At 54.9% G+C, this 22722-nt stretch overlaps 4 protein-coding genes across 4 annotated transcripts; 3 read left to right on the forward strand and 1 right to left on the reverse strand.

The window, feature by feature from the left end:
* Nucleotides 1-2344: 2344 nt before the first annotated feature.
* On the forward strand, nt 2345-3148 carry MRS44_001162 (uncharacterized protein; the record flags this gene model as incomplete). The annotated part of the gene is made up of 1 exon (XM_046267658.2): nt 2345-3148. The coding sequence occupies one exon, from the start codon at nt 2345-2347 to the stop codon at nt 3146-3148; it is 804 nt and encodes a 267-aa protein (XP_046139067.1).
* A 1545-nt stretch (nt 3149-4693) lies between these two features.
* On the forward strand, nt 4694-6766 carry MRS44_001163 (uncharacterized protein; the record flags this gene model as incomplete). The annotated part of the gene is made up of 6 exons (XM_065623581.1): nt 4694-4948; nt 5024-5157; nt 5214-5332; nt 5389-5775; nt 5919-6144; nt 6448-6766. 6 exons carry the CDS (start codon nt 4694-4696, stop codon nt 6764-6766), a joined length of 1440 nt encoding a protein of 479 aa, XP_065480021.1.
* A 677-nt stretch (nt 6767-7443) lies between these two features.
* On the reverse strand, nt 7444-9839 carry MRS44_001164 (uncharacterized protein; the record flags this gene model as incomplete). The annotated part of the gene is made up of 3 exons (XM_065623582.1): nt 7444-9206; nt 9414-9494; nt 9773-9839. The coding sequence occupies 3 exons, from the start codon at nt 9837-9839 to the stop codon at nt 7444-7446; spliced, it is 1911 nt and encodes a 636-aa protein (XP_065480022.1).
* Nucleotides 9840-19558: 9719 nt separating this feature from the next.
* MRS44_001165 (uncharacterized protein) lies at nt 19559-22560 on the forward strand (the record flags this gene model as incomplete). Its single annotated transcript, XM_046272017.2, has 2 exons — nt 19559-19754; nt 19805-22560. 2 exons carry the CDS (start codon nt 19559-19561, stop codon nt 22558-22560), a joined length of 2952 nt encoding a protein of 983 aa, XP_046139072.2.
* Nucleotides 22561-22722: the final 162 nt, after the last annotated feature.

The following is a 22722-nucleotide window of genomic DNA, read 5'->3' on the forward strand; positions in this document are numbered from 1 at the left end:
ACGAGACAGGGTGAGACAAAGGCTTCACGTGCGGATCAACGGCAGAGGAACTGCCCAATTTCTTTACATTCCAGGCTAAGTCAAGCCAGACCAGGCAAAGCGAGGCCATCATGTAAGTCGCCTTCTCACCGATCCATCTCCCTTGCAGCCTGTCGACCGACAGAAGCCTCGCCTTTCTGGACGTTGACGGGCTAGGAACCAACCGAGGGGCCCGAGCCGAGCCCAGTCCAGCGCAGTGCGGTATCGCCTTTGCTTTTTTGATTGCGAGGTTCTCTTTCGAGGTTGCTGCTGTACTTGGTGGCTGGGCTCTCTAACTTGATTTTGAGTAGTAGTGTCTCTCCCTTTCTGGACCAGAGAATGCTCGGCCGCACACACACACATGTCTTGGATGGAGGACATCTGGACCAGGACCTGGACCTCTCAGATCAGATCAGGCCGTGTCTTGACTGTTGCAGCGCAGCGCAGAGGCGATGCAATGGGATGGGATGGGAAGCGACGCGAGGGGGTGATATGGGCTTGATGGATGAATGGATGGGAATTGGCCAAAGCATGGTCCTTTCATAACTGTACGGATATCAATGGCACATCACATCTATCCATGTCGTGGACATTGTTTGGATCGATCGAGATGACAGCTGGCAGACAGCGGAGGCAATGATGCCCAGCCTGGACGGCACAGCCTGCTGCGGTAGCAGCACAGGGCATCATGCTCACCGTAACCCTTCTCTCTGCCGTCACCGTTTGAAAACAAATGGAAGAACGGTCCCTGGCGGTGCCACGTTCCCTCGGCTGCTGCTTCATCCATGGCGCCATGGCTCCAAGTGGAAGAGCCCCCTGTCCCCCGCCTGGTCAGAGACGAGCAGACGAGGTCCCCTGTGGGAAGTGGCGTGGCGCCCCTCCCAGTCTATGGAGCTTCGTCAGGGTTAGTCTTGGTCTCTAACGTGCCCCTAAAACGTTGGACCGTGTGCGCCCCGCATCCACGTCCATCCATCGTCCAGCGCCGTCGCCGCAGGGGGTCTTGACTTGTTTGTCTGGTGGGAGGTCGATTGGCTCTTGACTCGACACAGCATTCACACACACACGCGGCGAGATGCAAGACGCAAGGCACGACTCGGGTTGTATTGGTTCTCTGCGGGAATTATCCTTCCTGACCAGGCCGGACCAGGTCTGACCAGGCCAGACCAGACCAGAAAACAAGGCCCAAATTGAAAGGGACTTTGGCCTGCGTTTCCCTCCTTGCAGCTCTGCTCAATTGACCTTTCTCTCCTGGTCGCCTTGCCTGAGCTCGCCGCCTCGCCCAGCTCAACTGTATGCAAGGCACATGCAGGAGCAAGCAGGAGCATCCAGAAATATGTACATGTACCTGAACGAAACAGGAACTGGGCGCTGCTAAGCATAGTACACTTGGTACCCTCTCCGTACTGGACCCCAGCTTGTGGACGGATTTAGTCCACCAAGTATCTTTCATCCATCCGTCTCTCAATGGAGGTCTGTATCAGCTTCTTCTCGCCCTCACACCCTCGCTCGCCCGTTTCTCCACACCCCTGCTTCAGAATCCATCCCATCCCCCCATGCTGCTCATGACGATCCAGGTCCATCCATCCCGTCCCTACCCATGACACGCCGCCGCTGCAACCCTGCACACCCTCCCACACCCTAGTTCCGCTCTTCTGCCTCGCTTCTCTGAAAGGCCCCAGTCCCTATATAGCTTCAACCCATCCCCATCCCCAACCTGCCGCCCCTCGTCCTGTCTGTGCCATATACAGGGCGTCCAGTTCCTGGCCCGTTACCCCCCCCCCTCCCCTCGCCTCTCTCTGCCTTACCGACGCCGACTTGGAAAACGGCGGCCGGATTTACGGGGTTCAACTTGTACCGTCTCATGAGTTGGTCGAATCGATTTGATCCAGCATCATCTCAACTCTCGCCTTGAGTGCCGTCTTCACGTTGGTCTACCCTTTCGCTATACGAATCATCAGCATTGGATTCGATCCGAGTTACTGGCAAGCCTGCGGCTCATCTTTCAGGGACAGCCTTGGCATTGCACTCACTCTTCGCCTCATGCTCATACCCTTGAACAACACAGCAACTGACCGCCTTTACCCTAGTTCACGAGTTGCAAGCATTGCAAATCTCCTGGCTTTCTGATGCCCCGTGGACATTTCCTCGGTAACCGTTGCCGTTGAAAGCACCTCGCTCGCTCATCTTTCACTTCTCAATCAATCTTGGTCTGCGACTTATCCAGCAGAGCCTCTTTTCACGACATCTTTTCACCTCTCACCCTCACCCTCACCCTCACCACCTACCTCACCATACTCGCTCACAGACTCGCGATGACAATGTCATTATGAACGACTCGGAAATCAAGATCATCGTCATCGTCCTTGCGACTGTGGTCCCCTTGACCGCCATCACCGCTGTCGGATGTTTCCTCTACCGCCGAAGTCAACGCCAACGTCGCTTCCTGTTCTTGAAGAGAGGCATCACCCCCATCGACGATGAGGAGATTGAGTCTTGGAGGACCGACAAGTCTCTCGAGAAGACACCGATCATTGAGGCCACCTCCAACTATGGACATGACTTGGAGCAACAGCTGCAGCAGCACCAGCGTCAGAAGAGCACATCCGTGAGCTCGGTCCGGAAACCGCCTAGTGTCATCATCTACAACAGCCCGAACCCTCACGAGGAGCTTTCTTCACCTCGCTCCCTTCATCACAAGCGCAGCATCGATGTCCCCTCGACTCCGCTCCTCGCCCGTGCCCCCAACTCACGCCCAGGTCTCACTGATGAGACCGTCCAAGGCGACGATGCCTTCATCTCGCCTCTTAAGCGCCAGCCCTCGCGTCTGGCCAAGCTTCCCCCTTCGGCCTCTCGCCATGGTCGCACACGCAGCAGTCGCAGCAGCACCGTGAGTGCGATCTCACCTCGCGATCCTTGGCACGGCCATTACCCCGATTCCGTCTTCGGCCCTCGCAGCTCCAGCGAGTACATTCCGCGAGCAAACCGGTCTCTTGACATCCGACGGCAACACCACCGGATGCACTCCATGATCAGCCCTTCAAGGATGTCATTTGATGACGAGGTATTCCTGGGCGGGCTCTCACCCCGGCCGCTGATCCGCAAGTCGGAAATTGGCAGGGCCATTGGATGAGCCAGAACACGGCAGACTCAATTTCGGTATTCCTACGCCGGACAGTAACCCCGGTCTGGCCTGTTTGCTATGCGAGGTGAACAAAATCAACGGTTTCGGCGCCGGCTTGTTTCAACCCCCGTCGATCCCCGTTGTGCCGAGAAAGGCGGGGCCGATCATCTCGGACGGACCGCCTTGAAACCACCAGGGACAAGGGAATCAAAGTGCGATGAACTGATGGATGGATTCTTGCATCAACAATGACGAGCAAGAGAGATTATCTCATTTCATTCGCCGAATCCCACCCAAACTCTACGTTACAACACTACCAACCTACCTATCTGCCTACCCAAGCAACAAAGCTCATGCTCACGTTCCTTTTTATGAAACAACCAAGAGTCCCCATCTTTTCTTCTTCTTCTTACTCTTAGTCGGCAGAGATCGACTCGTTTAATCCCTTTTCGACGCTTCAAGGGAGGATTACTTTACGTGCTGGCGCTTATGATGGCCGGGACACGGAGGCTTTTTGTGTATTTTTTTTTATGATGGATATACCCCAGAACTTTCCTTTACTTTTTGACCACGTTATGACGACCAAAGCAAGCGGCATGAGAGGACTATGAACAGTCCGCACATGAAGCAACAGCTCATGCTGGAGGGCTAGCGCCCGGCATTATGAGAAGTATCCTGTATGATCAGGAACAAGACAGATATACATGTCCATGACGGAAAGGGTACCAGCAGCCGGACGGCTAGCAAGATATATATATACATATATACTCGACTCAATTGACGAACAGATTGAACCCATAATGTTTCTTTGCGCGAAGTTAAGTGATTGCTGGGTGTTGAAGCTATTGGTCAAGCATAGTAGTTACTCGCCTCCATTCTATCTCTTCCCATAACGGCACGTGCAGGTGTAGCAAGAACTATGGGTAGCCAATTGATTCGTGCATTCTAAGTAATGAATAGCAAAGTCTTACCTTGCTGTAGCAATAAAGCTGTTCTAAACCCTCAAAACTTCTTGGCAACTTTTATTCTGACCATGACATTACAATTGTAAGAGCCATTGCTCGTAGTACCTGCCGCAGCCGGACCACTACAACCACTTAACGCGTGCTCGGCCACTCACAGCGGGGCATCGCGTCGCCACCCACAGACGCGCGCTTCTTCAACTTTGACATGACACAGACACCAACACCAAACGTCGCTTGTCAAGGCTTCATTCACTCAACAAAGAATCATTGCCATCACATCCTCGTATCCCTAGGAGGAACTATACATACTCTGAATCCCATCAAAGGAACACATCCATATCGAGGAATGAGAAACGGCTCCTGGTGATCTCCCCCCGTCGCGCTAGGATCTCAACGGAAAGGAGAGAAACGACATCACAGCAAAGGCCAAGTGGTCGCGGTGTCTGGGCTGTATCATTTTGCTCAATAGAGTTGCCTTGTTGAAGTGCTGCTCTTCTGCTCCCCTCGCCGCATCTCACCCGGCCTCTTTCTCCCCAAACCTTGACCTCTACACTTCACCACCACCACTACCGCTCAGCCCTCACTCCCAATGCCGCCGCGCAAGTCCAACCCGCGCAAGAGCGACACATCCACCGCCCGCTTCGTCCCCATGGACGACGCAACACCCACAGAGCCCAGCCCGGCCCCTACGCCAGCGGCTGCTGCCACTCCTGCTCCCGCCTCGACGCCAGCTCCTGCGGCTGCCGAGGCGGTCGACACCACGTCCCCCACAGCGTCGGCGGCGGATAAGAAGGACAAGGACAAAGATAAGGACAAAGACCATAAGGATGCCGTGACTATCGAGGTGAGATATGCCAAGCTAGGGGATGATGAAGTGGAAGGGTGGTGATGATTCGAGAACTAGCTAACTCTGCGACAGGACCTGACACTTCCCAAATCGATAATAACCCGCTTGGCCAAGGGCGTTCTCCCGCCCAACACGCAGATTCAGGCCAATGCCATCTTGGCCTTGAGTCAGAGCACCACAGTATTCATCAACTATCTGGCCTCGCAGTACGTCCCACCCTCTAACGGGGTCTGTTCACTCGATAACTCACATCTTGTTGCAGTGCCAACGAAAACACCATCAACGCTGGCAAAAAGACCATCGCCCCGGCAGACGTCTTCAAGGCCCTAGAGGACACCGAGTTTTCCTTCCTTCGCGCCCCTCTGGAAGCCGAATTTGCTAGTACGTCCTTTCTCTAACCTTGATATCCCCAAGGACACGCTGACACATTGTGACAGAGTTCAACGCCATCCAGACTGAGAAGCGCACATCTTACCGCCAAAAGGTCCGCGCCAAGAAGACCGACGGACCTGACACGGATATGCCCGACACTTCCCACGTCGAGACTGACGTGGATCCCGACACGACCCTCGCCTCTGAGGCGTCGGGTCCTCGCACCAAGCGTGCTCGTGTCGACCCCGCCAGCGCCGGGGCGGCTGCCGAAGTTGAGGACGATGCCGAGACGGAGGAGGACGAGCCTGTGCCTGAGGATGATGATGACGATGAGGTTGAGGAGGAAGAAGAGGAAGAGGACGAGGGTGAAGTTAGTGGCGACGAGACCCAGGATGCCCTTGAGATCAAAGAAGGAAAGGAAGAAAGGGACGAAGCTTTGGATGGAGATGATAGTGATTAATGTGGCCTATTGGATAAGCCACTCCCTCGGTAGCGGTACTATTGCTCTAATCTTTGGCTACCTGTCTAGCCTCCCCGTCTTGCAACATACTGTCTCTCCAAGTCTCAGAAGCACGTTACAACTTGACAACCCCAGGCGAACCTATTGTTAGCATTCCCGACGCCGTGCAACCCACCCCACCCATCACATCTCGAAACCCTGCCCTCTCACAGACACGCCAGCCTCGTAGGGCGCAGGCACTTGTCCCCGAGACAAACATCCCGACGGGTGCTACCACGCCTGTCCACCTCGTGCGAGCCCCTCCTCCTGTAGGTATCCCGGACAGCCCGATTCGCTGGGTCGTTTTGAGACATTCTGTCAGGTCAGCAGGCGGCAGGGCAGGCAAGGGAATTGGGGGAAAGCAGGTTAAGCAAGACCTTGTTATACAGCATGAGGGAATATATAGCTGAGATGGAGGTGAGTTGGGTTGATAATGACAATATCCACTTCCCTTATCCTCCATGAAGCGTAGCCTCACCATCATTCGTCGAGTCAAAAGATGAACAAGTTGCACAAGATCAAAATAAATCAATTCTCATTGCCAGATCCAACGACCCGCCCAATGCCGACCGCACTCGCGATGTACTAACCGGGGTGACAAAAATATATGCTCCCGTCCAGGCAGCAAAAGTTACACGAGTAGAAACCTCCCCAAGCGAGAAGAAGAGAACTTGATCAACAGCATCAAAACTCGGCAAACAAGCCAAGGCCGACGCGCAGCAAAAGGACAGCAGCAGCAACAACAACAACACCATGGTCACCACGTGTCGCATCCAACCCAGGCCGAAAACCTGCCTCAAGCCCTGAATCCTCCCAGATGCGACACTACATGGTCTGCCCAGGTGGCTGCACATCGTGCCCGCTCAACAACAAGAAACAATGCGTGTCTGCAGAAGAAGAAGAAGAAGAAGAAGAAGAAGAAGAAGAAGAAGAAGAAGGAATAGATAAAAATGGTGCTGGGAAGAACGAATCGAAGAGGTGACGTGGTATCAAAATGAAAGCCCGATAAAAGTCTGCCTTGCCAACGCAGCAAACGGCTCCTAGGGACGCACAAGCGAACCGCCGATAGAACCTCCCTCGTCCAAAAAGACAAGACAAGACGCAAGCCAAACAAAACAAACTGACTTTCCAAACAGGAAAAACCCGAAAATGCCTCCAAACAAGTTCAAAAATGAAACCCATGAGTATCCAAGACCCCATCAACAAACGGGAAGGACAAAATGTGTTACGAGCCATGCATGTACCCCAGCCCTTCTGCATCCAACCAAACCGCCCAAGAATAACAAGATAGGAATGCCCATGTTCGGTTCCTGATTCCTCCGACTCCTCTATCCCACCCAGCCCAATCGCTATTTGCAATTCATCGAGCCAAATCAGCCCACAAAAGCACATAGCCTCTCCAATGTGGTGTATGCGTGGTTGTCCAGGAATACTGAAGGAGTTCAGACCGATGAGAGAGAGGATAGAAGTCTCTCCATAAAACATATATCCAAAAATAAGAATCCGACACAATACAGCACCGCACCAATTAAGTCGAATCTCCCAGTGAAACCAGGAGTAGGTAGGTCATCGTATGTCAAATCATTCCGTCATGTCGCGTCAGCACATGTCGTCACAACCCTTATTGTGGCTGCTGCCCGGGAGTCCACCACTGCTGCTGCGCCGGCGAATGCTGACCAGACCAGCCTTGAGTGACCGCCGGCCCTCCGGCTCCACCCTGGGGCATGTATTGCCGAGGCGTCTGATCTGTCGGGTACATGCTCTGACCCGCACCGTACTGCATGCTTGCCATACCGGGGAACTGCATATTGGTCTGCATCTGTCCCGAGCTCGACTGGCGCAGATGTGACGCAGGCGACTGCGATGGATGGGGCGCTTGCGACTGCGCCGTGTAACTACCATACGTGTGTTGCTGCGTCTGAGCCTGCGGCCACATGCTCTGGCCCGACTGGTAGTTGTAGCTGGGCGTTCCCTGCGACAGGGAGCTGGTCGAACCTGGGAGAGTAGGTGTTGGCCTTGTGCTCGACTGCGTTGGAGAGTGGGCCATACCTCTCATGGGCGCCTGAGTTAGGTTGCTCTGGGCGCTGATAGACTGAGAATAAGGCGCCGTCGTCATCATCATCTGCGGACTCTGCGTAGAAACCATTCCAGGCTGCTGGGAGATGGCCGTCGCCGTGGTATGTGGTGAATGCGACGGCCTGCTGGTAGCAACCGACGTCGTGTCGGCCGGTGCCACGGGCTGCTGTGTCAGGTTCGAAGACGGTTGCTCGTGAGATCGTCGCCACATCCCTGTGAGGTATTCGTTGCGCATCTCCCGCTGCTGGTTAACTGACCGGCTGAAGTCGGCGGCATGGTGAGCCTGGGCGTTGAGCTCTCCGAGAGGCGAGGGACGGGTCTGGTCTTGGTAAGCAGGGCCGGTGATCTCCTGGCGAGGTCCGCCTTTGAGGATTCCCGAGTAATCGCGTGGCCGGGAATCGCTCAGTTCTGATCCTAGTGTCAATCCAGGCATTCTGGTGGTGGTCCCGGGTGGTGGTCCGATCATACCTGGTTGGACGAGGTGCGGCTGCGGGGGGCCGGGGAAGGGTCCAGGGTTATTGCTGTACACGATCTCTGGGTGCGGGCCAGCCAGCAGGACGTTGTTCTGGGCCTCAGCCGCCTCTCTGGCCTTGGTTGCGCCGGGGCGCTTCTCTCCAGCAAGATCAGCCTCGGTGAAGCCTTGTTTCCGGGCCTTGGTTTCCCAATAGTCATCCCGAACTCTTCGACCGTCGCGAATAACACGGCTTCCAAACTGTCGGAACATGGACCTGGCAGTGACAATGGCGATTTGTCTCGAGCGATACGAGAACGGAAGAATCTCCTGTTGGACCAGATCATCCTTTTCGGCCTGGGTTGCAATCATCTTGAAGAGGGACCTGTTCTTGTTGAACAAAAGGTACGAGTCTCGGTAGCCCAACACCCTTGCGCACTCGGTGGCAAGCATGAATAGCTTATCCCCTCTGTTAGGGACCAAGAAGGTCCGGCACTTGTACTCCCGATTTCCGTTTAGTGTGCCATTGGGCTGCACCTTCTTCTCTCCAAATTCGTCAATCTCGCGCGGGAGGTATTCATCGCCGGTCGCATTGAGCTGGTCGGTCGTATGATCTCGAACGGTTGGTAGCGCCTTGAGCGTCGACTTCGTCGGGGTGGTCTTGGGGGGCATCTGCGTCGGAGCGGGCGTGTACGCGGGACTGGCTTGCGGCAATGCTGTGTTCTGAGACTGAGGTGTCTGCGGCGGGGGAATCGCCTGGGGGAGCGAGGCCGGAGCCTGTCCGGGAGCCTCGGAAATGCTCCCTGATGTTCTCGCCTTCATCGGTCTTCCTCGTTTCCGAAGCGGCCTAGAATCACCTGCAAAGGTGAGATCAGTCAGCATGTTTTCCAACCTCCATCTTTAACATGACATATGAGGCTGTGATGTATGTAGCAAAGAGCACGGCGTAGAGTCCGGAATCACAGCGGAAGCAAGTATCGCGAACGGATTGCGGCAGGAGGCCGGGCGCGGCAAGAGCAGTGCAGCGCCAAGCTGCTCCTTTCGCTTCATCCGACCCGACATACCGTCATTGCCGGGTTGCGGCGTGTCGTAGAGGTCCGGGGAGTGGCTGCGCTTAAGGTTGCGCAGTGGCGGGTGAGAGATACCTGCAATCAAGGGGAAGGATCAGCATGATGAAGTGATGGGAGCAAAGCGCAAGAGAGAGGCGGCGCTGAGCGCGCGCGCACTCGGCCTATGTCGCAACTGTAGCTATGAAAAGAGTAGGCAGGAGAAGGTGGGGTGTTTCGGCTTTTCAACATGATGTGAAGCGCAAGACAGTGATGCTGAACTTGCGCGCAGGCAGGACATGAACAAGAGGGAAAAGGCAGACCGCAGGGTGGTGTGAGGCGACAATTAGTACCAAGCAAATAACTATTAGACGTACCAGGCGAGTTGAGAGCGGCGGGATTGATCGTCGCGTTATCAGCGCCGCTTTGCTGGGCGGAGTACATGACCGAGGGCTAGGCCAACAGGGAGCGACGAGGATAGCGACCACGGTGATGGCGATGGCAACGTGTCGTGAGATGTTTGGACTGACAAGCCGAAGGGTTGGAGGAGATGCAGAGGGCAACATCAGTCGCACGTGGTTGGCCGCCTGGAGGAGGCGCGTCGTTGGTTACGAATGGCGAATCGCAGGTTATAAGCCGGGCGTTGAGGTGGGAAGCCTGCCTGACTGGCCTCGTCTTGTGATGAGACTTGGCCGGCCAGGCCAAGGCTCGGAATCGTGGAGGGGAGGCTCAGGCGCTGGCGGATGCGCAGGCTGGGGCGCAAACTCCCAGAGGCAGGCATGGGCTAGTGATCCAAAGCGAGACAAGATAGGAATCCGGAAACGGGCGCGGTTGCGGCGGCGTCGGCTGCACGCTCCAGTCCAGACGGGCGTGCAAAGAAAAAGGCGAAGACGAGGCCAGATGACAAGACAAACACAGGATGCAAGGCTGGAAGGGAGGGACGGGGCACAGAGAGGGAACGAGGAGCGGAACGGGATGCTGAATTACCTTTGTGTGGTGATGGAACGGGATGCAGACGCGGAGCGCGTTGTGCGACGGCGGCGGCAACGACGTCAATGAGGCTCGCGGTTCAAATGGAAAGGACAAGGGCCGCAACGGATGCGAAACAGACCAAACGGTGGTCGCGTAACGAAGCGATGATAAAATGCGCGTGCGTGCCTTGCAAAAAAGCTCGAAAAATGCGTGCGCTCGTTGATCAAAAGGTGGATGGTTAGACGATGCGATGGAGCGGGTGTATGCGTGCGTGCGTGCGTGTGTGTGTGTGATGGCGGAAGGCGGAGAAAATGGCGATGGAGGTGGTGGAGGTGGTGGTGGTTGTGGTGGGATGGATGATGATGATGGATGGTGGCAGGTGGAGGGGACGGGATGGAATTGCGCTGAACCTATGAATGGGGTGGGAGGGAAGGTGCAGTAGTAGTGGGTGCGCGAGCTAAAGTAGCGAGCTACAGTTGCAGTTGCAGTCAGTCGCACTTGCTTGCAGCGAGGTGCAGTGGCGACTTTGAGACCCGGGAAGGAAGCTAGGCAAAAACCACTCCTCCGGGGGGCAGGAGCAAGGCCCTGGAAGGATCCAATCACCCGGCCAGGCAGGTGTGCAGAGATTGGTCCGAGCAGACAAGGCAAGGACCAGGACCCAGAAGTGACGACCGGGATCTGAGGGGACCTAGCAGCACCAAGCCAGAAAAGCCTGGTGAAGGCGGAGGTGGAGGAGGCGGCGGCGGCGGCGCAGCGGGGGCGTCAGCGACGGTGAGTGACTCTGATTGAGGGTCCCGACGCGAGTGCGCGCGAGTGATAGCGTCGTATGAGATAATGCGACCGAGGAGGCGCGCGTGAATGTGGAGAAGAGAAACGAGCTTTCTGAAGCGGAGCTTGGCTAGTGCCTTTGTATCAACCGTAGCGCAGCAGCTGGGACCTCTGGTTCAAGGTTGATGATGAATGCGATGCGATGCGATTGCGCAGACAAGCACGGCGCGCCAGTCGCAATCAGTACGTGATGGAGAGAAACGCCAGATAAAATGTGAGTTGCGCGGGGCTGAGCGCAACAGAAAGGATCTTTGATGGAAAGGAATGGGTTTCATGAAAAAACGGAACCGAGACTTGATACGCTTCCCTGATGCTGCACAGGTTTGCGCGTGTTGCGCGCGCGGGCTGTGTCCCTCGAGTCCGAGAGACAATGGCAACTAGAGAGGGATGATGATGCGCTGCCGACGAAGGGTAACTTCTGTTGCTGAAGATGGTGGTGCTGCTCAATGGAAGATGTGCCGGATAGGGTAGAGGGTAGAGAAGCTGTTGGTGATGGGTAATGCCGATGTTGTTGTTGTTGTTGATGATGCTCCCTGTGTCGTCGGTTGACTCCTTGATAGATGCTTGTGTGTAGATGGTATCCGTCCTCGGTAGATGGAGGAGGGAGGAGTGGGACGAAGAGGCTGCTGGGATAGCAGAGAAGGATGGAGTGGAGGGGGGAAGGGTTTACCGTTTGAAAGGCGGCGCGGATGGAGGGAGACGGATGACGAAGGATGGTTGGTTGAGATGGCGCAAGCCGGGGGAGGAGGGGACGTGGTGGAGATGGAAGCCAAGGCAAAGACAGGAGCAAGGGTGAGTTGATTGAGCAGGGGAGAGAATACCCTGGTTGGTCTCTGCGCGAGGAGAGGCGTGTGTATATCAGGGGTGAGACAGACAGTCAAAGAGGAGAAGGCCGGCCGAGGCGAGGTGGATATCCGACGGTGGTTGAAGATGGCGATGATGTTGTCTACAGCATTGCATAGATGGAGGAGCCCGGAGGAAGAGGAGGAGTGTGGGCGGCTCGGGCGGGAAACAAGGAGGATGCCTTTCCAAGACGGACGGTGAGGCGGATGTTGTTGAAGAGGGAAAAGGAAAGTATCCGTAGAATTGCCCAAAAAAGAAGAGCAAGAATGCAGCATCAGCATCAGCATCAGCATCAGCATCAGCAGCATCAGCACCCGCATCAATCATGATCCTCCAATAGAGCAGACCAGCCAGAGCCCGGAAGCCCAGTGAAATGTCACCGTGCAAGGTAGGTGAAAGCATGCGCCAAAAAAGAAAGCAGAAACCCAAACCCAAACCAGGGAATGGGATAACGGCTGAAGCCTCCCCCGAACTGCGTAGGCTAAAGTCAATGAATAGATGTCATCAATTGTCAGCATCTCGTAACGGGTATCGCGGTGTCTCTGACTGCTGCATGTATCTGCTCTCAACCATCAGCAGATATCCGGATAGACAGGTAACCAGCAAGTGACATTACCAACAACTGCGTCTTTTACGGACTCATCCCAGGCTGGTGTAATCTCCCATCGTGAATAATACTGCGCACCAATCTCTATCCTCGCTCCACATCCAAAGACCTGGTTTCCAGGAATAGGCAGGCCCAGACCCAAGCCATCAAGCAGCCCGGCTCTAATGGCATACGTCCTCCCGTTGAAAAACGGCAAAAAAAGAACGCATTCTTTGCAAAGCACGCAGACAGACACACGGCCTGGCCGGGCTGTCAACGTCAACTCCAGCACGAGAGCCTTGTCGCCCCCGATCCGCGTTGCCGGGTCTGACTGTCGCACCGTGCTCAGTTCCTTGTGACGGGGGGTGGCGTGCGTGTGCCTCCGCTCTGCAAGACTGTGGGCAAGCAACCAAGCGCCTGTACTGTCGTTGCAGCTCCAGTTCCAGCCCGTGCTGCGTACAGGACATGGCTTTCTCTGCCCTGTGCGCGACCATGCTAACTGCATACAGTCTCCATTACATGGCTAGCTGTTCTTCAACGACATGAAACGTCTGAATCACCGTCTTCATGCGATGCTGCTGTCTGTCGTTGGGCTGTTTGTTCTGCTGTGCCGTTGGCCTGTTCTATGCGAGGCCTTGGTCCTGTGTCAGAATCTTGCTGCATACCTTCATGCGCTCCCCACGTCCATGAAGCGCATTTGTCACTTACATGCCTCCCTCTCTCGGTCAAGGACTCAGCGACGCGACAGTGTCCCATCCAACATTCACCGAGTTCTCTTCCGCTTCGGGCTAGTGGCATCATCCTTCAGATGCTGCTCGCTCGTATTGAACTGTCTCATGTCTCAGCTTCTCCCGTGATGTCGTGTCTCATGTTTTGGAGTGCCTTTGTCAGGTTGTTGTCTGACACATTTCCACAGAGCGCATACCAACCCCAGTTTCACTTCAGCGCCTAGAGAAACCATCTTGAAGACTTGGTTGTGCGTTTCCTTGGCCATGTTTCCGTTGTCTCTCCCAGCCCGCGTTTGCAATGAAAAAACGTCATTCGGACGAACCGTTATCGTGCTGTGGTCGCTCAGCCGTTGCAGGTCACTAGTGGGCTGATGAGGCTGGACGAGAACCAACCGACCTATCTGTCATAACATGTTGTGAGTCTCCGCTGGAGATAACAGATGCATCCACGGATAGGGCCTTCAAGTCTTTGATAGGATCTATTTGTCCACTTGTTGTAGAACTCCAGCGTGACCATGTTGGCGTTTATCTGCCAAGATATATGGACCTTCAAAGACAAGTTCAACTGAACAATGAAACTTTGGAAAGACCAGTAGACGTTAGGATCCGCACCAGGGCGGCGCGATGCCTGCAACTGGCGCTAGTTCGTGGTTAGTAGCCATCCAACCTACTTGTCAACCATTGCAAACCACGGCCATGCGTCTCCAAAAACTCCGGCCACCATGCGGCGCTTGGAGAGCAGCTCCGGGCCTCCCAGAGACCAGACAAATTGGTTATCAAAAACCCCAGAAGCATTGCTTGAAGCAAGCACAGAGCTCATGATCCGCTCCACCGTCACCCACCAAGCCCCCCTTGTCCCTGTCAACCAAGCTCTTGTAATGCAACCTGCTTCGACTTGTTGACGACGCAACCTTGACAGCCTACACAGTAATTAGCAGAGTTCCGACAGAGATCAACCCCCAAGGGGAATGCCAATCTCCCTCCCCAACCCAACACAACGAGGGGCGCACGCAGACCGTGGGAGGGGAGGTGCGGGAGCGATCGCCCCCAAGACCCCAGACCACACCAACTCTCATCTTCCCACCATCCACAACCACGAGCTCAACGATCCCTCGCCCGCTGTCGGTCCCCGCCCACGCACAGTTCCCGCTCTTCGGCTCTCTGCAAATCCTGGAGAAGTGTGCGGCAGCAAGAGGCTGCAACTCTGCATGCCATGCCATGCCCTGCCTTGCCTTGCGTGCCCTGCCTGCCAGCCAGCCATGCGAGTGTCCCCAAAGATGCTCTAGATCCAGGATCCCCATGCCACATGCCATGCACTATGATCCCGATTCTTCACCCCCAGGCTCACAGACTCCGCCGGCGAGGTGACTAGCAGGCGAGATACGCGAGAACCATGGTCTGTTTCCCTTCTGCCAGAGACATTTCTGCCCCGCGCAGCGCCTCCTCGTGACGCTCAGCTCACCCACTCCTGGATCGAATCCAGCGACTCACAGGCGTTGCTTGACGCTCCGACACGCCCATCCACGCCCGCGAACCAACAAGCCACAGTCCCCTTCAGGGCGGGGCCTATCGATCACCGATGCACTCCGCGCCGTTCTTCACGCCCACTAGCTTAGCCCGCCGCGGCTTTAACAGTGCTGGAGGAGGGTCAGCCAGGCCGGCCACCCTCTTCCTCCCCTCCCCCTCACCTTCGCCCAGAACTCCATGTCTGGCCCGCCACCATCCCACCAACCATGGACCCAGCACTTGGGGCCGTTTCGATCTCACTTGGCCTCCTGTCGCCGTTTTTAATCGTCGTCGCTTGGATCTCACCTCATGCAAGCCTATTGGCCTTATCTGTGACCATAGTTCGCTTCCTCTTTTGCTGTCCACTCGATCCGATCCCCAACTCATCTCTGTAGACTTGACCCGACGCGGTGCTTCGAGTACCTGCCTTAACCGTCACGTAGATCTCTCGCTTGCATGTTAGCCAACGTCGTATGAGGTTGCTTTCTCGGCCGGCCCGCACGTGAAACTTTGCCGGCGCCGGTTCCCCCCAGTCTTTGTTCGCCTCGGCTTTATCTCAAAGGGAACATCACCATCAGGTGGCTGCATTTCCCCTCGCCGGTATCCTGGTTCGCTGAACTGGTCGGACATAATCTCCTCTCTTCTGTTTGGCCGTCTCCCTCCGTCTCCTCCTTAAATCTCTCCGTCTTCGAGCACCAGAGTCTCGGTCGTCCTTCTTGACCCGCTGACAATAGATCAGCCTGCTCCATAAATCCGGGCCCGCATTGCATCATACTGATGCATCACCCTTGTCCAGCTTCCCCTCGGCTCCTCGTCTTGTGACGCCTGACCGGCTGGAGGCTTTCCCTTTGGCTGACTTGCGAGTACGGGGCCAATCATATCGGCCCGTGCGGCCGGCTCGTCTGTGGCATCGTTTGCTTGGGGTCCTCTTGGCGAGCAAGAGGCGTTTGTCTCGGCCCTCGATTCCTCCATATCCTCACACCCAAGACCCTTGTTCTGCTGGATCTGCTTGCTTGCTCAGATTGCTCAAGTCCATGGTGTTGGATTTGGCACCCGCAAGTCTGGACCCGTATCCGTATCCTTTTGTTGAATCAGAACATGCTGTTCCGTTCAGCTTTGGCCTCTTGCATGAGCATCGAAGCAAGTGCCCGCGTTGAAGGTCCGGCTATCGTGAGAGAGACAGCAGCGTCTACTTGCTCAGGCACTGATACCAGTACCTACAGATACCATCAGGGCGGATACGGGCTCTGGCCGGCTCAGCGAGTCACATCTCAGCAACCACGCCACACTGACAAGGTACTGGTGTCAAGCAGCAAACGTCGGCTTGCCGTAAGAGTCGTCGATGCCCAGTCCGCGTTGAAGCCGTCAAAGATGAGGTCAGACTACAGTCAGTCTTGATGCCACGAGAGCCGCGTCTTCCTTCGTCCAGCGTGTCGGTCCTCTCCCACTTCTAACTCCCAGATGCATGCACATAGCACGCTAAACGCGACCTCGTGAGCTCTTGTCAAGACGCGGCGCGTTATCAGGCTTCTTCGAGGGGAGCTCCGAGAGGGCCACTTTCGCAAACCGCCGGGTCTAGCAGAGCAACCGGCGTCATGCATTTCCCAATCCAGCAGCTTGCTTCTCCCCCCTTCGCCATCACATGGATCGACGCGCCGGGCCAGGGCATCCTCTCACCGGCCGCAGCCACGCTTGGGTGAAATATTACCGATGCTGACATTGCTCGCCATGTGCCGTAGGGATAAAGCTGCGAGAGCCCAAGAGCTTTACAGAATTGACGCGCCCGCATTGTCTCGTCAAGCAAGTCAGGTATGACAAGACCCATCAGAATGCGTCGCTACTGTAAGTCCTAGCACACCGCAGCTCTCATCTGCTTGAACTAACGCTAGCTCCATCGCGACTGGTCGCGCTCGGTCCTGTCAGGCGGGCCCGAGCAGAGAGACAGTCAGAGGTGGCACCGATCTGTCCGTCATTCGTGGTCCGCCGATATATTTGAATGTTGTGAAAGCTGGCCTTGCCTTGACGTGCACGTAGGGAAGTCGGGAACTCGCTCTCAAGGTGTTTTATGTGCCTTTCGTCCTCGACTCCAAAATTCAGTCGGGCAGGCTTCATGGGTTAGGTTCCGTGGAGTTCGTTCGTCACCAGGCTGTCTGCCATCTCGCTCGCGATGCCCCTCAGTCACAATCCTGGTATTTCCAGTGAATCAGGACCAGGCTGCAGGGATCTTGACAATAATGGCGGAGCCAAGCTCTGAATGTTGACCATCCTGCCTGATTGGCCTGCCCTTCGGGATGCTAGCCATCAGTGACATGAATTCCGCCGCCACAGCTGAACTTCGTTCTTTCATGCTATCCCAAAGAGTGAGGATGCCGAGAATGATGACCAATTCCACCGTTCAGCAGGAAATCATGATCCAGCTTGCGAGCCCTGACTTGTGCTCTGTGCCCGCCGATGTTACTCTTCACCCCAAAGAGTGCCTGTACAGGTATTGTGGGTGTATTGATGTCTCGACGAGGTGGAAACGGATTAGTCGTGAGCGTAATGATTCCGCATAAGCGACTCGGTACTTGTATGCAATTGCAGCAGGACGTGCGACGAATAGGTAGTGACCGTGGCCATCATGTATCTTGTCCACTTTGCCTGTCCCATTGTGTAACGGCGACCTTGTTAGTTGCTCTTCAGCACGTCAAGGAACAGGTTTGCCTTCTTTGTCACGTACCTGAATAACGCTGGTCAAGTTGATACACCTCTGCTCTTAACCATGCAAGCTATAATCACCTGCTCAAAGATTGATGCTGTCTCCCCTGTCTAGAGTCGAAATCGACGGCCCAGGTCGCAGCCGCTTCGTGATGACACTCTGCGTTTGAATGCAGCTTCGATACCTCTTACCATCCGGGGATACTTGGTGGCTCAAGAAAGGCGCTCACGACGCCATTTCGATTGGTTCTGACCCTCGCGTGCATGCTGAGGCTGGACGAAGAGCCCACCCATTTGCTCCCCACTGCGACAGTGGTCGACATGTCACTGCATGTCTATTCTCTGGTACCTCCGGGCGAGCCGACGTTGTCTAGCTGGACAGTTCGCTTCGATACCTGGCTGCAATATCGTTGGCTTGGAGCTTGAAGACATCTGGCCTCAAAAGAAGCGCATACCCCACCGTCTCGGGGCGCGCGGCTATCTGGAATGGCCTGGTTCGTGTACTGGAGACATCTATCAAGTCGGATATTCAGTCAACTCATGAGATGCACTTGAGGGATATGAAAGGTTGCGGTTGACTTGAATGGTAGTCGAGTTGTACCGGGCTGTGCTGTCAACTGGGACGCCAACGTCGTGAAGCCATCATGTTTTTAGTGCCAAGATCATCGACATACTGCTCGAGACCCTGGTCAAGTCTTGCGCGACTCTCATCATACGAGGCCGCACTTACACAGCCAAGACTGGTACTTCGGAAGACTTGGCTAGATAATCATGCGGCAGGCATCCTGAACTCGCCACTGCCATCACTGGCCAACAACACCCAGAAGCGTGTGGCGAGCCTGACTCTGATCTTGTCTTTCTCTGTAGTTCGCTATCTCCTTGCCGACTCTCCATCAGAGTTTTTGGCTATGTTGCTGTTCCTTGAGGAATATTGTAGTTGGATGCTATTGAGACACCATAGCTTTCCCAACATCCTAGCGGTTGGTGTGGTAAGACGACTGGAAGCTGAAGCCGTCCCACCAAATAGCAAACGCACATTTGAAACTTAAAAACAGGATTTTGCGTCCATGCGAGGCCAGTGCGTTTTGCATGAGGACTCGCAAATGTTGCTAATAATTTGGTCCTTGATGAGAGCGGGATATCTGCCAGGGCCGGGACGCGTCGTTGATGTGCGGCTGAAAGAGAGTAAAGCGGATGGCTGATTGCGACTGTCACTCTTGCGTGTTCTCTGGAAGCTAGACGCCTCAGTGTAGACCGTGGGTTTCCATGTCCCATCAAGCAGTTCAGTTGATGATGTTGAACCGTACTCGACAAAGCCGGGGTATCCAGATGATGAAAGTAATCATGGCATTTCGAGTTCTAATTCGAGAAGAGCGTTGAGAGAGATAGTTAGTCCTATATTCTTGTACTTGAAGGTGGAGGACTCCTGGTGGCAGGTGGTGGTTGCAGTGGAGGACCTATATCTCTTGCTCCTGACGACGAAACGGATGCCGAAGAACTCAGGGCTGTTGTTCTAGGACCGACACAGGACATCAAATTGACCACAGATTATTCTCTCAAATGCCTTGAAGCTGAAGAAAGTGCCGCAGAATAAGGATTAATAATGAAGGGCGAACCAGGAAGGTAGGCAGGTAGTTGAAGTGGTCGTTCAATCACGTGACAACCACAGTAGCTCTTGCTGGTCATGTGATGACTTCTTCCAAGGCCGAGAGCGTGTTCCAAGCTGCTTACCAAACGTGACTCGGAAACTTCGTACCATGGGTAATGGAAACGTTGGTGTCTTTCTAGATCGCTCTAGAGTGTTGAAATGCTGATGTTGAAGCAATTACGCATCCATTATAAAGTCGAGGTTTTGACTGTCACTTTGTTTTGACCTGGGCCTTATCGATAACGGCCCCACTATCACTTTCAATTCGCCTGCCAAACTAGATGCTTGCTCAACGACATACTTTTCATCACCAACTCACAATCTGCTTCACCACTTGTGACGAAGTCGAGAAGAGATGGCGAGCTTAAAAAGATCTCAGGAAGGCGATGCCCTAGCATCCAACATCTCGAGCAAGGTCTACGTGCGCTCGACTCGAAGCGGCAAGGTGCAGAAAATTGTTAGAGAAGTCTACTTGCGAACAGACATTCCTTGCTCCTCCAAGCTCTGCAAGGCGTGTCTTCAGTATGCCCCCAGAAATGCCGCTCAGCAGGGTGAGTTCTAGTATCTCTCCCTCTTTTTCAATATACTGACAAAGATGCAGCTCAGCCCTTTGTCCTCTCGGACAAGCCAGCAGGCACCAAAGCATTCCCCCAAGGACACTACCTAGTCCCTGATACCAACGCGCTGCTCAACGCCATGGATCTGTTTGAGCAGAGCTCCGCCTTTTACGACGTCATCATCTTGCAGACTGTGCTTGAGGAGCTACGGAATCGGTCATTGCCGCTTTACAATCGGCTAATAGGACTCACCAAGAGCGAGGACAAGAGATTTTATGTCTTCTTCAACGACTTTCGACTGGAAACATTTGTCCATCGCGAGGCAAATGAAACTGTCAATGACCGAAATGATCGGGCTGTGCGACTGGCTGTGAAATGGTACGGCGAGCATCTGGCGCGCACAAAGGCCAAGAAACTCCCTGCAGTGGTGATGCTGAGCGACGACCAAGACAACCTCCGCAAAGCCAAGGCAGATGGGCTTCACGCATCTTCACTCAAAGACTATGTCAGCGGGCTCGAGGATGGCGAGAGGCTGCTCGACATGGTAGCAGAGTCGCAAAACCAAGGGTCGTTTAAGAAACAGGGGCAGATGCTATATCCCGAGTACTTTACACTCTCAAGGATGATGACTGGGGTCAAGGCTGGCTTGATGCACCAGGGCATCTTCAACGTCTCACCATACAACTATCTAGAGGGCTCCATCAAGGTTCCGGCATTCCCCAAACCTCTGCTGGTCCTAGGCCGCGAGAACATCAACCGTGCTGTTGACGGCGACGTGGTCGTTGTCGAGGTTCTCCCTCAAGATCAGTGGAAGGAGCCTTCGACAAAGATCATTGAGGAGGAAGCCATCACAAAGAACGAGAACGCAGACGTGGAGGAGAGCCAAGACCTTGTGTCGGAAAAGGAGCGCAAGGCTCTGCAAGAGCAGGTGAAGAAGACCCAGAAGGGTTTCTCAGAAGGTCGCCCGCAACCAACTGCCAAGGTTGTCGGCGTAATCAAGCGCAACTGGCGCCAGTATGTTGGCCACATCGACCCTTCGTCTGCGAGCAAAGCGTCCAGCCAGGGCCGCAAGCAGGACAGCGTCTTCCTCATCCCCATGGACAAGAAGATTCCCAAGATTCGACTTCGTACACGACAAGTTGCAGACCTACTCGGCAAGCGACTTTTGGTTACCATCGATGCCTGGGAGCGCGACTCTAGACACCCCATCGGACACTTTGTACGCTCTTTGGGAGAGTTGGAGACCAAGGCGGCCGAGACTGAAGCTCTATTGCTAGAATGGGATGTCCAGTACCGACCGTTCCCCAAGACTGTCCTTGACTGTCTCCCTAAGGAAGGCCATGACTGGAGGGTGCCAGCCAGCGTGGAGGATCCCGGCTGGAGACAAAGGGAGGATCTCAGAGGACTTCTCATCTGCAGTATTGATCCCCCCGGCTGTCAGGATATCGACGATGCTCTCCACGCCAGGAAGCTTCCGAACGGCAATTTTGAGGTTGGCGTCCACATCGCCGATGTCTCGCACTTCGTCAAGCCTGCCAACGCCATGGACACTGAGGCCAGCATTCGCGGCACGACTGTTTATCTGGTGGACAAACGTATTGACATGCTTCCGCCACTGCTTGGAACAGACCTTTGCTCTCTCAAGCCATATGTGGAACGATATGCCTTTTCGGTGCTCTGGGAGCTGAATGACGATGCCGACATCGTCAACGTTCGCTTCACAAAGTCTGTTATCAAGTCCCGTGAGGCTTTCAGCTACGAACAGGCTCAACTCAGAATCGATGACGATTCTCAGCAAGACGACCTCACCAAGGGCATGCGGATGCTCCTCATGCTGTCAAAGAAGCTCAAGAAGAAGCGAATGGACGCCGGTGCTTTGAGCCTCTCGTCGCCCGAGGTCAAGGTCCAGACCGAGTCCGAGACATCTGATCCCATCGATGTCAAGACGAAGCAGCTCCTCGACACCAACTCGCTGGTCGAAGAGTTCATGCTGTTCGCCAACGTCAGCGTCGCAGCCAAGATCTATGAGGCGTTCCCCCAGACTGCCATCCTCCGTCGTCACGCCGCTCCTCCCAAGACCAACTTTGACGAGCTGGCAAACCAATTGCGCACTAAGCGCGGCTTGGAGCTTCGCACCGACTCCAGCAAGGCCCTCGCCGACTCGTTGGATCAGTGTGTCGATGCCAAGGAACCCTTCTTCAACACTTTGGTGCGTATCATGGCGACACGCTGTATGATGAGTGCAGAGTATTTCTGCTCAGGCACTCAAGCCTACCCCGAGTTCCGTCACTATGGTCTTGCCTCTGAGATCTACACTCACTTCACGTCTCCTATCCGTCGATACGCCGATCTCCTCGCTCACCGACAACTTGCCGCCGCCATCGATTACGAGGCTGTCCACCCCAACGTCCGCAGCCGGGGACGTCTCGAGGCCGTGTGCAAGAACATCAACGTGCGACATCGCAACGCCCAGATGGCGGGCCGCGCCAGCATTGCCTACTACGTCGGCCAGGCCCTCAAGGGCAAGGTCGCTGAGGAGGAGGCGTTTGTCATGAAGATTTTCAGCAACGGGTTCGTCGTCCTCGTCCCGCGCTTCGGCATCGAAGGTTTGATCCGACTCAGGGATCTCGCCGAGCCCGAACCAGAGGCCGACTTTGACCCTGAGACGTTTACGCTCACTACCAAGGGAAGCCGGGAGGTGCAGGTGGAGTTGTTTCAAAAGGTCAAGGTTAGAGTCCATGACGAGAAGGACGAGATGACGGGCAAGCGGGGTGTCAAGATGGAGTTGCTCGAGGCTTAAGAGGGATCATTTGTATTAGGTAGTTAGAGGTACAGGTACATGGCATGATGCACAATCTACAAAGCACAGGGTGAATCACGCAGGAGTTTGGGAAGACAGATTGTTTTTATAAAGGTATATGCACGGTCTAGGTCCGTTCTGCCAGCCAATCCTTGAAACGCC

Source organism: Fusarium solani (genome assembly GCF_023522795.1).
Source record: "Fusarium solani strain SB1 chromosome Unknown bctg00000000, whole genome shotgun sequence".
In the NCBI taxonomy this organism is placed as follows: Eukaryota; Fungi; Ascomycota; class Sordariomycetes; order Hypocreales; family Nectriaceae; genus Fusarium; species Fusarium solani.